At 37.4% G+C, this 15,764-nt stretch overlaps 2 protein-coding genes across 6 annotated transcripts; both read left to right on the top strand.

Moving 5' to 3' along the window:
- The first annotated feature begins 213 nt into the window (after nt 1–213).
- Nucleotides 214–6,183, top strand: LOC147530825 (Ribonuclease II/R family protein). Of its 5 annotated transcripts, none has more exons than XM_086650385.1 (9): nt 214–492; nt 630–731; nt 1,060–1,119; nt 1,207–1,487; nt 1,616–1,669; nt 1,762–1,830; nt 2,287–4,476; nt 5,058–5,129; nt 5,213–6,183. In XM_086650385.1, exons 4-9 carry the CDS (start codon nt 1,251–1,253, stop codon nt 5,603–5,605), a joined length of 3,015 nt encoding a protein of 1,004 aa, XP_086506511.1. In that variant the 5' UTR covers nt 214–492; nt 630–731; nt 1,060–1,119; nt 1,207–1,250; the 3' UTR covers nt 5,606–6,183. The 5 variants fall into 5 exon arrangements, with proteins under 5 accessions (XP_086506511.1, XP_086506510.1, XP_086506508.1 ...); XM_086650384.1 differs by having other exon boundaries at nt 215–529; XM_086650382.1 differs by having other exon boundaries at nt 221–492; nt 618–731.
- A 2,721-nt stretch (nt 6,184–8,904) lies between these two features.
- Nucleotides 8,905–14,395, top strand: LOC147530826 (Major facilitator superfamily protein). The gene is made up of 4 exons (XM_086650387.1): nt 8,905–9,316; nt 9,822–10,141; nt 12,684–13,316; nt 13,900–14,395. Exons 1-4 carry the CDS (start codon nt 9,172–9,174, stop codon nt 14,311–14,313), a joined length of 1,512 nt encoding a protein of 503 aa, XP_086506513.1. The 5' UTR covers nt 8,905–9,171; the 3' UTR covers nt 14,314–14,395.
- Nucleotides 14,396–15,764: the final 1,369 nt, after the last annotated feature.

Raw genomic sequence — 15,764 nt, forward strand, 5'->3', positions numbered from 1 at the left:
AACTAGGCCTAGCAACATGAACTGTTGGGATTCATCAACCTAAAAAGTTGATTTAATTTGATTGGTTATCATCGAGTGATGCTAAGTGGGTGCAGGCATGGGCGAGTGTGCGGGTAGAGGTTTCTACCCATGCTCGCTCATCAGAACTTGGCGGATTGTGCCCGAGACGGGCGCGGGCGTCCATGGTCTTCATTGGGCTCGGGTGCCCGTGGGAGGGTTCGGGCTCTTGGGCATAATTCCCACCCCTAACTCGGATAAGTGGAGCGAGAGAGAGAGAGAGAGGAAGACGAAGGAAACAAAAGTCGGCGCTGTTGTCTCGCCGATCCATTTCTTCATCTTCACCCATAACTAACAATTACTACTAACTTTCTCTCTCTACAACTTATCGACTTCCGCCATTTATACGTTTCTTGGTTTCACTTCTCTCTCTCTCTGACGATCCTTTTCCTCTTCCTTGCTTTCCAATCAACGGATATAGCCAGCCATATACAAGTATATATATATTTCTTCCTCGTCTTTCTCGACTAGGGTTATTCTCTTATCTTACTTTACCTGCACTTCAAAGTTCTTTTTTAATATTCTTTTTAGGGTTTTTCTGGTTTCTGACTTCAGTTGAGTTATTATGAAAGGTCTGAACCAACAACTTGTTTTGGAGAGGGCGGAAGAAGGGAACAAGGACAAGAAGAGTCGCCGAAATCGACGCTCCCGTAAGAGGAATCCTTCTAGTACAGGTGAACGCAGTCATCTTTGTGTTCTTGGAATTGTTATTACCACATTGATCCATTGTTAATTTGTTATACTCCTCCCAACCAATTTAAGAAATTTTCAGTTTGATTAATTAGTCTGGAAATGGGTCTTGAAAAGCTGTTTTTTTCCATTTTGTTAGTAGAATATTTGGTCGATTAAGATAATGAAACGCCCAATTTATATTGTGGAATTCTTGGCACATCTTGTTTTTTTCACAAGAAAAGACTATTGGAAATTTCTAATTCTACTTTACTATCGTTTTTGCCGTTCGATTCTTGTTCATATTACAACTTCTTTTCTTGTTATTTGCAGGGGTGGGTCACATTGCAGTTGATGGTGTACTCAGGGAAACACCTACATGCTTGAGAAATGGTAATGCTTTGAGTTGTATACCCAACTCTACGAGTTATTTACCATCGCAGATGCTACTGTTTAACTTTCATGGATCAAATGATACAGAATTGTCTAGAGCATCAGATGTTGCCTTCAGTTCTCTCCCATCAATGAGTGCCAATGATAATGGGGAGTTCAGAAATGTTCTCGATCGGTCCAAGCTTCCATCCTGTGAACAAGGCGAAGTTTTTTCAAAATCTGGTTCAGGGCAGGTCGTCAATCAAGAGATGAATGAATTTCGAAGTAAAGATTTTTTATCTCCCCATAAGAATGGGAACCCTTGTGGGAAAAATATAAGTTTTTTTGTTCCACACATGTCAGCTGAAGATGTAAAGGAGGGTATTGAGGTTCGTTTTATTCATTGTATAACAGTTTTTAAGTACTTGCTTTCAGTTAATATCATGGTAGTGCTTGCTAGGTTAATTAGAGATAGCATTTGATAGAGTCTCATAGCTCTTTTGTTTATTTTCTGTAGAGAGGTGAAATTTTTAGAACATCATTTCGAGTGAATGCTCACAACCCAGCTGAGGTATCCAGAATCCAACCCTATTCTTTCATATTGGAGTTCATTATCGGTGTTGGGCCTATTTTTACCATTATGTGCTCTTATGTATGACACAGGGTTACTGTACAATTGATGGAGTGCCCACAGATATTCTTATCAATGGAGTTCATGCTCAAAATAGAGCTGTAAGTATCATCAGATTCTCATTCCTGCTTTCCACCACAAGATTAGATTTCAATCAACGGGCATGCATTTAGTACATTACTTTTGTGGTGGCTCATGGAGCTACTTGATGATGATTTGGTTGTTGATTTAGGCTCGATACTTTTGTGGTGGCTCGTGCTCAATATCTAGTTTAACCTATTTCCAGTTAGGGAGAAACAATTTTAGAATTAATTGATTGTTCATTAACTTCATTTATCTTTGATAAAGATGATTCATGAAATACGCTCAACTGTTAAAACACATCCTCAATGACCTACTTCCTACCTACCATTGTAAAAGATTGTTTCTTATAACTTGCAAGGTTATTTGTTCACAAGTAAGTTGGTTCCAACTGATAATGGAGCAAGGCCTACTGAACTTTTGTTACTAATCACATTTTTTTGTATATATGTGTATTAATTGCCGCATACTTGTAGGTGGAAGGAGATACTGTAGGAATCAAAGTGGACCCACTTGCATGTTGGACAAGGCTGAGAGGATGGACTGGTCATACCGTTGGTTCTTCTGTGTCGGATGATTGTAGCATGTCCCATGGAGTTGTGGAAGTGGTTGCAGATAACTGCAAGGGGAAAGGTAAATTAGATCTCGCCTATGAGGATGCATCTAAAAGAAAGGACTTGCTCACTGCTGAGCAGGGGTTTCATGAAGATGGTAGAAATTGTACAGGAATTCTTCATCCTCAGCTGGGTATAGTGTATGGAAATTATACACCTTTATCAGATATTCTGAGGGTTGCTGATGTCGCTGATAGTAAAGAAAATTCAAGTGCAATAGAAAAGATCTGTGCCATGGTTAATTCATGTCCTTCTAAGCGTCCGACTGGCAGGGTCGTAGCTATACTTGAGAGGTCTCCTCGACGTGATTCTGTTGTTGGATTTCTTGGAGTTAAACAGTGGATTTCTGATAAGGATCAATCTCATACCAAGAGAAATAGTAGTTCCATATCTTCTTTTGGTCGAGAACACCTGCTGCTGACATCAAATGATTCGAAGCTTCCGAAAATGTTGGTTCCTGTGAAAAGCTTGCCAGATTCTATTAAGATGAGATTGGAGAAAAGGGATGCAACTGTTGAGATGGAGCTAGTGGCTGCACAAATCGTTTCCTGGAATGAAGCTAGCACCCTACCACAAGCAAATATTGTGCGTCTTCTGGGACGAGGTGGTGAAATTGGGTCACAGATTTCTGCAATATTATATGAAAATGCAATTTGTAGTTCTGATTTTTCACCTGAGTCACTTACCTGCCTTCCTAGTCATCCTTGGGAAGTTCCAAAGGAAGAAGTTGAAAGAAGGAAAGATCTTAGAAATCTTTGCACATTTACTATTGACCCTTCTACTGCCACTGACCTTGATGATGCTGTTTCAGTTGAAAGAGTTTCAGATGACATTCTCAGAGTTTGGGTCCATATATCTGATGTATCTTATTTTGTTTTGCCGGGCTCTGCATTGGACATCGAAGCCCAAAAGCGATCAACGAGCGTCTACCTTCGCAAGCTTAAATTATCTATGTTGCCTCCTTTGCTTTCTGAGGACATGGGTTCTCTTATTCCTGGGGTAGATAGACTGGCCTTTTCTATGAAGTGGGACATCAATGTCACAGGGGATGTTGTGGATCGTTGGCTGGGTCGTACTGTAATACATTCATGCTGCAAGCTATCTTACCAACATGCCCAGGACATAGTTGATGGATTGGTAGATTCTAGTTCTACTGGAAGTGCTTATCCTGAACTCTGTAGTGAGGTTGAATGGCTCCATATAACCAGGTCTATTAAGAGCCTTCATGAAATTTCCAAGAGGTTGAAAGAGAAGAGATTTAAAGAAGGGGCTCTTTGTTTAGATAGTCCTTGTCTTGTTTTTTCATTTGATGAGTGTGGAATTCCGCTAGACTGTTCGCGTATTGAGCAGAAAGATTCTCAGTCTCTTGTTGAAGAGTTGATGCTACTGGCTAATAGGACAGTTGCGGAAGTTATATCTAGAGCTTTTCCTGATTCTGCTTTACTACGTCGGCATCCAGAACCAAATACACGCAAGCTAAGGGAGCTTGAATTATTTTGTCAAAAGCGTGGTTTGGAGTTAGACACTTCTTCTTCGGGGTCACTTCAACTTTCTTTGGGGAAGATTAAGGAAACCCTAAAGAATGACCCTGTTTTCTTTGACATTCTCCTTTCTTATGCGTCAAAACCAATGCAGCTTGCTGCTTACTTCTGCACTGGGGATTTTAAAGATAGAAGTGATTGGACTCATTATTCACTGGCTGTTCCTCACTACTCTCATTTTACTTCCCCACTGCGTAGATATTCTGATATTGTTGTGCATCGCACATTGGCTGCAGCTATTGAAGCTGAGTGTATGTATGTGAAGCATCATATGACCAATAGGGTAGCAATCACTCGGAATTGTTTCACTGGTATCTATTTCGATGAAGATATTGTTGGCACGAAGAAAATTAGAGAAGCATTATTGGTGACTGGCTCGAAACATCAAGTTCCGTGTTCAGAGGTACTTACAGAAGTTGCTTCTTATTGCAATAAAAGGAAGATGGCAAGCAAGCATGCTGAAGATGATTGTGACAAACTTTACTTGTGGGCATTACTGAAGAAGAAACAGGTACCCATCTTTCCATATTCTTACTGCATCTGCTCAGTTTTATTTAGGCAATGATTTTGTTTTTAGTTGAAATCGGTTACTTCGGAGCATAGAATATGGGTCTTCAATCAACTGTATACGTGCTACAGTACTATCTAGTCTATAAGGTGCTGCACCAGACTTTGACCTCGCCCGGTTCCCGTTCCTGTCCACATCCATTGTTACAAAATTAGAACATAAGCCAATGGATTTTATATATTCTTTAGATATCGTATCTTGCCCTAGGCTCAAAACTTGCCTAAATGGGTTGATGCTTATTTTCATACAGCTATATATTGGTTTGACGGGTGCTGCATTCATGTCATGTTTTTTTTTCCATTAGACAGAGACGAACTTAACCTTCTTCAGCATTTTCGGTTACGTCACTAACATCATAACTTACGCAGCTATGTGCATTTTACTCTACATAGTTAGGATACTAAAAATTATTAATTCTAAGTTTCAAAAAAAAAAAAAAGATTAATCGTTGCCATTTAATTTTTCATCAACTTTTTCATGTCACTACTCATCTTATGATTGGTCTCTCCTTTTTCGTTTGACAGAGTTTACTTACAGAAGCACGTGTTTTATCTCTGGGTCCGAAGTTCATGTCAATCTACGTCCACAAGTTCGCTGTAAGGGTTTAGTTTCCTCTTCATTTCAATTTTGTGATCTTGTCTTACATCTGTATCTTACAGATCAATGTATGTTGATCTAGATTGAGCGAAGGATTTACTACGATGAAGTTGATGGCTTGGCGACTGAATGGCTCGAGAAAACATCGACATTGGTTCTCAATCTATGTAAATACAAACACTCGCACAGAAGAGCCAACCACTTTAAATGTCGACCTCTTGAAGATGTTGCTTGTATCATTAGCCCATACGACCTGAATCAAGATGAGGTTACTAGCCCCATAGTTACTGAAGAAAATAATACAATCAAACAAAAGAACCCTAACGTTTCTGACAGAAGTAAAGTTGATCCAAATTTTCTTCCTCTTACACTTCGTATCCTTTCAACCATCAGTGTTGCACTCCACGCCATTGGAGGGGATGATGGGCCACTAGATATAGGGGCAAGGTTGTACTTGAGCTCATATTTACAATAAATGCAGAATTTGTTCAGAAGTTGACGAAGAGAAAGGAAGGAGATGGGAGGAAGCTCTAATCAAGATTGGTATGCTTAAACTGCATTGCTGTAGATTAAAATGACTGGTTTGCCATACGGGGTATGAAAAATATCTGTATGGTTGAAAGTTCCAAGTTGTCTCAAGTTTTGTGAATAGGTCTTCTCGTCCGGCAGAGAGTCCGGCAGAGAAGAATGTTTTCGATGAAAATGGGCAAGATAGTAGTAGTAGTAGGAAGTAGTAACTATTAGTAAAAGGGGAACTGGCTAGGTTGTTAGATTCCTAATTGTGGTTTAGTGGCTTATTTTGATCTTTTTTAACAAAATTTAAGCCAGATTAATGATCGAATTAACCGTTGTTTTTTTTGCTGGTCAATTCAATCATCCAGTACCACAAGAACTGAATGCTCTCATTTCAGCAGCTCAGTTATTGTAAGAAACAAAAAAATCTTGGGGTTCGTTTTCTGGGAACTTCTTTACTTGTCTCAAATGTTAGAAGGATATTTGATGAACGTACTATTTCTCATATTAAATGTTAAATGACAAGGGAATTTCAGTTAAGTGAAACTTCACTACATGATATTTGATTCTCATTTCCATTTCTTTGGTTTTCTTTTCCTTTGGGTGAATGACTCTTCAAGATATGAATCTACTCTTCAAAATGGACATAAGAAAACTGGTTACCTGACGAGTCAAGACTGGGCAAACTCTTTCATATTTTACTTACTTGTCCACACTATTCCAGTTTGGCCGTCGCCTTAGGCACCCGAAATAGTCTCCGGAAAGACTTGATCAAACAAATTTTACTTGTCCAAAAAGAGATCTAATTATATTTTGGCATTTAATCTTCATCTTTTCTTCATATCCAACCACAAATTCCCACCACAATCACCATAATTTCGGCCGCCGCCACATCTAATTTATTCTATTTCTACTCCTTTATCTCTGTGAAGAACACGACAAAGGGGAAAGCCCCTTCGTCTTCTTCAGATCTGTTGGGGTTTATAGAGAAGGAAAGAATGAGAAAAAAATAGAAGAATAGAAGGGAATGAGGGAGAGAGAATAGGAGAAGAAAGACAATTGATGTAGAGGAATTGCCGAAAGATACATGGAAGAAATCAATGCCGTTAAATATAAAGGTGATAGACTGAAACGACTAAAATCGAAGCTACGGGTGTCCGAATTGGACGAAATTTCGAAGAATAGTGCGAAATAACATTCTGCACATGTGTTGTCGCTTCGTTGGAATTGGCCCTGGGGGTCAAATTCCATCGTTTAGGCCCTCAAAACGGACTTCTAGTAGTTTATTTTTTACTATTTTATTAATGCCGTGTTTGGATGAAGGAATCATGGATCCGCGGATTCACGAGTCCATGGAATTCATGATTCCACGGATTCATGAATCCAAGTAATATTTTTTGGTTTGTTTGGCAACTAATAAGAATCCTATGATTTATTATTAGTATTTGAGTATTTTTAAACGCTTCTTTAGAAAAAATATTGAATAAACTTTGTTCTTGAAACTCGTTTTTTCAAAGATCGTTTCATTAGAGGAAATATCAGATTTTGGGAAAAAAACAGGTTTTGGAGAATAACAATTTTTTGAAGAAAAAATGATTTTCGGGAAAAACTAATTTTTGGGAAAAAAGTGATTTTCCGGAAAAAAATGATTTTCGGAGAAAAAACTATTTTTTTGGGAAAAATAATGATTTTTGAAAAGAATAATATTTTTAAAATAATTATTTTGTTGAAGGAAATAGTTTTTTTGTTGATTTTAAGTTTGAAATTTGGATAAATTAATCCAAAATCCTTGCAAATCCCATGGGGTAGGGTAAGATTTTGGTCCAATACAAATTTTGGGATTAGGAATCCTTAGGATCCAAGAGTCTTAGGATTCTTGGTAGCCAAATAGACCAAGGATTCATGATTCCTACTAAATCCCACTTTTGATAGGAATCCTACTTAGGAACCCTGCAACCAAACACACCATAAGTGTTCTTTAGTTTAGGTAGTTTCCTAATTTCTTGAGATTCTAGCATTTTATTTTTTAAAGTTGTTATTTCGAATTTGATTAGGTTTAGGAAACCCTAATGTTGTATAGAGATTGTGCAGTTGTTTAAAACATTCAGTTTCATTTATAAAATTAAGAAATTAGTTTATTCTTGGAAAATAATGCAAAAAGAAGTTTTTAATAGGTTCTTTTATACGGAGGTCTATTTTGCTGACATTTTTGGAACACTGGGAAAGCAAGAAAGAAAGGGGTTATTAATAATGACTTCTCTCTATAAGCCAATCTTCCCAAGTATTTGCAATTTATAAAACATGGAAAGAATTGCAGCTCCTTTCGTATCAAGCCTATTTTGTCTGACCGTTGGAACATTTTGGCATTTATTAGAGCCTCTCCAATGCAACATTCAATCTTAGAAATTTTTAAATATTACATAAAAAATTTAGAATATTTTAAAAGAAATTCAAAATAAAACTTATATTTAGATTTCTAAGATGATTTTGAGTTAGTTAGATAGAGATATGTATCTCAAGAAGATTGTTACGTTTCTACAATGTTATCCTGAGATATCTTTAATTGTTTAACTTATCATTTTTAATATTCAAACGAATAAAAATGAAAGTTTCATATATCTTCAAAATAACTAAATATTTCTATAAGAAAGTAATTATGTTACATAAACAAGCAAATCAACATTAAAAATTTCAAAGGGAGATGCACAAAAATTTGAAGATGGTTTTTTTGTCATTTAGAAATGAGAATCTCAATTGGGACTTGGTACATTGAATCAGTAGAGTACTTTTTTACGTTTTACATTGGAGATGAGCGTATATCTTTTTTTATTCTTGATATGGACTTGAGAGTCGTTACATAATTACATGACATTGATACATCATGAATATATCACAAAAACTTGGAAAGCCATATATGATATAAGGACCCTGGGGATCATCGTAAGTGGAACTATTCCATTCATGTTATATCTTTATATTGTATGTTGGGGATGTATCAATATCATGTAATAAATGAAATGTCTATTGAAGTCCCCATTGATAGGGAGAGAGAGTCTTGGAGAAATGTGGATGTAAATTGGCTCAACAACATTTATACCCAATCAAAAGCCCTTAAACTAAGGTGTCCTTGTCTTTAAAATGAATGGAGTGAAACGAATGAATGCTAACTAACTTGTTTCTGCAAGAGAATTTCAGGGAGTATTTTCTGCCAACCATTATATTGGTCACTTAAATAAGAGATCTAGATGTTTAAAAGAAAATGTACATGAAGAGAAAAATATATAACCGGTTTCTGAGGAGGAATTTCTCACCTTTGGTTTCCTTTACACATTCTTTACTTTCTCTTGCTCCTTATCTCCTCACTAATTCTTTGATCTATAGAAGAATAGAGAGAGAGAGAGAGAGAGAGAGAGAGAGAGAGAGAGAGAGAGAGAGAGAGAGAGAGAGAGAGAGAGAGAGAGAGAGAGAGAGAGAGAGAGAGAGAGAGAGAGAGAGAGAGAGAGAGAGAGAGAGAGAGAGAGAGAGAGAATGTCAAGCAGGGGGGAAGGGGTTGGGCCTTATGGTGAGATAGAAGCAAAGAATAAGAAAGAGAGGTTAACAGCCTCAGTGATATTGACATGCATAGTTGCAGCTTCTTGTGGATTAATCTTTGGTTATGACATGGGAATTTCAGGTGTGGTCAGGATTTTTTTTTGTCTTAGGCATATTGGAAAGGAAGTAACATCATCTTCCTATTCTCCACTTAAATTGGAACCAACTGTTCATCAAGAGAGTTAAAAGATTCATCGAGAGAGAGAGAGAGTTGATCCGAAAATGAGAACCGTCAACTTCGTTTACGTCTTCGATAGGCTTTGACTTTTCAAAAGTGCTAGAATCACAAAAGATTTTGATAAAAGAAGTTACGCTCATATTTCTAATTTTTTTGCTTGTACTCATTTTCTACCTTACACTCGTATAAATTTTAAGGGAAGTGCTAGAATCACAAAAAAAGTTGACAAAAGAAATTACCCAACTGATGTGGCGGTTAAGATATTCATCTCTCAACGGCCTAGATCTAGTCAAACTTTCAAACCACACCCGCCACATCAGCTGAGTAGCTTCTTTTGTCAATTTTTTTTTGTGATTTGAGCATTTTCCAAATTTTAATTTTAATATATTTTTTTCTTTTATAATTTCAGGTGGTGTAACAACTATGCCTCCTTTCCTTGAAAAATTCTTCCCTTTGGTGCTTCAAAAAATGAAGGATGCGACTCAAAATACATATTGTGTATTTGATAGTCAGATCTTAACTTTGTTCACCTCGTCGCTGTCGCTCGCCGGATTAGTTTCATGTCTCGTGGCGAGCCGAGTTACTCGAGCCATGGGTCGTAAAGCTGCGATACTTCTCGGCGGTAGTATATTTTTTGCTGGTTCCGCCCTTAATGCGGCATCAGTTAACCTATTCATGCTCATTTTGGGTCGTCTCTTGCTAGGGTTGGGTCTCGGCTTCACAAATCAGGTATTGGACCTTTTTATAATCAATAATTGTTTAGTGGATGGTATGAGTCAGACTGTTCACCATACTCTGTAACAACCGACTTATTTTTGGTAAGAGGATTATTTTTCGAGAAATTTGAACTCTTTATAAATTTTTTGTTTTGACGAAAAAGAATGACCCATTTTTTTTTTGTAGTCTTCAGTTCCCTAGACATCTTTGTAATTTGCAAGAGGTATACAACAACTTGTAAGAGGTTCACAATATTTTGCAACATGGTTGCAAAAAGTATCGAGTTTTTAATTAAACAAAATACAAATGTTTAAATTTTTAACCAAACAAAACACAAAGTTTGGGTTTTAAAATAAACAAAATACAATTATGTTTTTAACTAAATATTTTTTTAATTGGGTCTTCAACCCCATTTCTTGTTTCTTTTAGTTTTTGAATTTAATTGCTGAATTTCATATATTTCTCTTATTTTTAATCTTTTCTTTGCAGTTAGATTTTGGATTTAAAATTTCTTCAATATAAAGAAAAACCTTTTCGATAAATTAAGTGGTTGGTTGAACCGCAGAGAAATTTGAGTTTGAATCAATTTGTTATTTGAGTTAATTTTTTTGTTTTTATTAAAGTTCATTCAACATTGTTGAAAATCAGGTTAAGATTTTATTTTTCTTTCGAACTTCTTGGATTGTCGTAAGAGGTAGTTACTTTTGAACGATGTAAACTTTGGTTGAAGCTTCTCCCAACAAATTTACATAAGTACAAATAATTACCAAGATTAGTCAGGCGCCTGCAAGGAATTAGGTGCAACATAAAATAATGATAAAGTATAGCTGTTACGTGATCCCTTCTATGACCTCTAGGGGTGAGCGAAAACCGAACCAATCGACCAAACCAAACCAAGTCGAACCGCACCGATCGGGTTTTTGGACCGAACCGATCACCGATCGACTCGGTTCGGCCGAAAAACCGAACAACCCAAATCGACTTGGTTTGGCCCCGACTTGGGTTTCTAGAAATCGCCCAAACCGAACCGACCGAACTCTTTGGAAAGAGGAAATACTAATTTTGTAAAGTTAATAGGGGAAAAAATTTAGGAAAATCATAATCAAATCTTCCAAGTCTAAATTTGTCTTCCTTCCTAATTGTTGTTGTCGGCTTCGTCAACCACAACCAATTCAACTTGATTGAAAGGTTTTTAGAGGTAAGTCTTCATTAATGTTCTATGTACCACAACTCATTCTTAGTTAGTAACTTAAAAATGTAGATTTTGCATTCGCACTTCTACTTTTTTTTTTTGTAATGGTGGAAAAGTACGATGAATTTTTAATTTTTATTTTCCGTATATGTAATGGTGGAAAAATACGATGGACTTATTAATTTAAGTTACCAGTCTAGTATTTAGGGTTTCCATGTTTAGAGTCCTAGCAATCAAGGAAAATATCCTTACTAGTCATCTTCTTTCTTTATTTGAGTCTATCTAGGAAAGTATAATCTCTATATAAGAGAAGTCTGGTCTGTCTTGTTAATCATTGAATTGAATTATAAACCAAAACCCCTTGATTGCATCTTTTTTCTTTACAGTTATTTCAGTTTATCTTTAGTTATTTATCGTTTCTTCATTAGTTTTAGTAATGAGTTCTACTACTTTTACGCTTCCGCAACAATCTACATCATCAACCTTTTGAATCTTCATATATCTATGAATATCTTCATATATCTACGGAATTTTCTTGATCATCGTCTCTTGTCTCTCGATCCGTCATGTGTTACATACCTTAATCTAGTTACGAGATCCTAGGGTCTTTAACTTGACTCTTGTGCCATGTTGTTTCTCTTCGGATGGATCGTCTTTACATTATGAACCTTCTATTCAATATCCAGAGGAATGTATACCCATAAGAAGTTCTTTGATTCTCCTTTCTTCTTCATCCCCTCTCTTTCTTTGTGTTTGGTCTTCTGCAAATATATATATATATATATATATTTGTATAACATGACAACAGAGTATGTAGACCAGACCAATTAGTCAGATGCGGGCAAGTAACTACGCCGAGTAGTCAGACGTGGATAAACAATGAAGGAGATTAGTCAGATGATGGCAAGTAACTAAGGAGATTATTCAGGCAAAGACGAGTAATCATAGATTTTAATTAGTTAAACATGGACGAATGGTTAAGAATATAGTCAAATGCGGGTAAACAGCTATGGGGATTAGTAAGACGCTGGCATGTAACGAAAAAGGTTAGTCCCACACAGACAACAAATCAAGGAGATACGCAGGATGCCGCATGTTGACACCTCTAGGCAACGACAAATGAAAAATAAACAAATAAAAGAAACAATTGCTAGGTTTAGATGAAATAGTCGATAAACCATATTCCATCAAGCATTAAACCACGCATTTGAAATCCAGTACAACAATGCTACTTGGTCGGATAAAAAGTAGGTCACAAGACCAAATTTGCACATGACGTATGTCAGTGAATGATTGTTAGGTTAAAAATTTTCGTATGGGGTAACAAGAATCTTATGAATTTTATTTTATTTTGTATTGAAGGCGGCTCCTCTTTATATATCGGAAATGGCTCCAGCAAAATATCGTGGCGGTCTCACCTCGGCCTTCAACCTATTTGTGGGCATTGGTGTATTGTTTGCAGCCGTTGTAAATGTTAATTCAGCTGGACTCGGCTCTTGGGGTTGGCGTCTCTCCCTTGGACTCGGTGTAGTTCCCGCTGCGCTAATGACACTTGGTGCACTCCTAGTCACAGACACCCCAAGCAGCCTAGTGGAACGAGGCAAACTCACCGAAGCTAGACAAGCTCTAACAAAAATCAGAGGAGTCGACTCAGAGACTGAGACTGAGTTGGGTCGACTCATTGAAGCAAATGAAGCAGCAAAAGAAGTAAATAAGGAATCTCTCGTGACAATATTTCAAAGACAGTATAGACCTCATCTTGTTTTCGCTGTGATTATTCCCATATTCCAACAGCTTACAGGAATTAACACAATAGCATTTTATGCTCCTGTTTTATTTCAATCGATTGGATTTGGAAATAATACGGCTTTGATTGGAGCAGCCATACTTGGTCTAGTTAACATTTTTTCCATTGCGACTTCGTTGCTAATGGTTGATCGATTCGGTCGACGAGCCCTTCTCATTGAGGGTGGGTGTCAGATGCTCATCTGCCAGGTTAGTACCAAACTAGCAAAGTTCAATTCTAGATAGAGTATGTTTCTGTACTTAGATTTACCCCAAGTTTTGCTCAATCAAAGCTACAGGGGAATCTCGGGTATGATCTCCACATCTTATACTCGAATGTTCTTAAACTGTTTACCTAATTGCATTTTGATGTATACTCATTAGTAAAAGCTTTGACGGAAATCTACATCCTTTAAGAACTGAAGATACAACTAAACTACATATCTCTAAATTCATAGTTGAACTCTTTATTCTCTACATAGCTTAAACAAAAGGAAAATGCTAAAATCACAAAAGATTTTGACAAAAAAAGTTACCTAGTTGATGTGGCGGTCGTGGTTTACAAGTTTCACTAAATCTGGGCCGTTGAGAGATGAATATCACAACCACCACATCAGCTGGTAACTTCTTTTGTCAAAATCCTTTGTGGTTCTAGCACTTCTACAAACAAAATATGTCTTGAGCGAATCTTGTTGAATTGTTCGCTCTGTATGGTTAAAGTTTATGAAATTTCTACTTTTAAAGCTTATAATTTGATTTTTCTTTTTTTGTTCTTTTTGTTTCTATGATGAAGATGATATTGGCAGTGGTTTTACGGTCAGCGTTAGGAGCTTCTGGTGACGAACAAATGTCACGACATACTGCGATATGGGTCCTAGTACTAATGTGTATATATGCGGCTGGTTTCGGTTGGTCATGGGGTCCTCTTTGTTTCTTAATACCAAGTGAAATTTTTCCTATGAGAATTAGGCCGATCGGTCAGAGTGTCACAGTTGCTGTTCAGTTCTTAACGACATTCGTTCTCGCCCAAACTTTCTTGACAATGCTTTGTCATTTAAAATATGCTGTTTTTTGGTTTAATGCCGGATGGCTTATTTTCATGACCGTTTTTATAGGTGTTTTTCTACCTGAGACAAAAGGAGTTCCTCTCGAGTCTATGAATGTCGTTTGGGAAAAACATTGGTATTGGAGAAGGTTCACTTCATAGTCATTGTAGAACATTTGAGGAATGTACTTCATTTTGTATATGTAAGTTTAATATATATGAAACTGGTTTTGGTTATGCGAAACGTTATAATTACCAACATTAATTTTGCAAGGTGCTGAATTTGTACCATTAGATATCATTTCTTGTGTACAAAACTTTCCTAAATTGAGAAAAAATTTATCCACGCAAATCCATGGATCTACTCAAAGAGACCATTCTCACACACATGTATGGATTCCCTCGTCTATTAATCAAATCAAGATGAATGTCCATGCTTCATTCAAGAATTGTACAATCAATGTGGGCATTGGTATATAGTCTTTGTGATCATACATGTGGACTTCTTAAGACAAGTCAAAGCCAGGAACAGTGAGGAAGGAGAAGCCAAGGCAATATTAATTAGAAGGAATTCTCTAAGCAAAGACTCTCCACATGGATAAGTGTGAAGAGTCTGGGGACGCGTCTGGGACGCGTCTGGGACGCGACCAGGAGATACCGGAACCGTCTCGAACCAAGTCCGAGACGGAAGACAACTACCACGAGACGCGTCTGGGGTGCCTCAAGCATCTCGGTCTTAGACCGAGATGGCTGGGGCTTCGACCAAGGGCCAGATGCGTCTAGGACGGCCGATGGTGTCTCGGTTTTCAACCGAGAACAATAGGTCTTGGCCTTAGGCCAGACGCGTCCAAAGCCTCGCCTGAGACCGAGACGCGTCTGGTCTCGGCCAGATCGTGCTAAGCACGACCCAATGCACTCAGACTCGTGCCAGACAGTGCATGGGCCGGACCTATGCTAGACCCGAATCTGGGCCAGACCATCCTATTGGGCCTTGACTTCCGGGTGTTGGGACTTGACTTATGGGTGTTCCGGACTATTCAGAATTTGACTAGGGTCCATAGGCCGAAGTTTTACGGGTCTTGACCCGAGTGGGAGTTTTTCGACGAAAGTCTAAACTTTTCTCCCGATCCCATCCAAATATTACCAAAATTATTTTGGGCTACCTGAAGGCCCAAAACGGGGTTTTCTTAAAATTGATTTGGGAAATCATTAAGAGTCAAAACATATTTTTCCGAAATTGACCCAGGCTCTTCAAAAGCCTAAACGGAGTTTTTCTTGAATTTGATTTTGGAAATCATAAAAGATAAAACCGGAATGCACCATTAGTCGAATTCTTCGAATTTATATTTAAGGTCTGTAATGTCACATAGAGATGTAGACAAAAGTATCTCCCAGATTATCATGCATATATAATAGTTAGCCTTGAATATTATATGAATGCGGAAACTAGTATGGCCATATAGAGTTTTTCTTTCGTTCTTGTTTTAAGCACGGATGGGTGCAAGTTTGTAATAATTTTAATTTCAAGTTTATACGATCTGCGAATCGTTTGAGTCTTGTAATTAGAGTTTAGGGTCTACGAGTCTATTGAAGAAACTCAAGGATGAAGATCC

The sequence above is a fragment of the Eschscholzia californica genome, unplaced genomic scaffold (genome assembly GCF_041429995.1).
Source record: "Eschscholzia californica isolate CP2 unplaced genomic scaffold, dmEscCali1.0.p SCAF_6, whole genome shotgun sequence".
Lineage (NCBI taxonomy): Eukaryota > Viridiplantae > Streptophyta > Magnoliopsida > Ranunculales > Papaveraceae > Eschscholzia > Eschscholzia californica.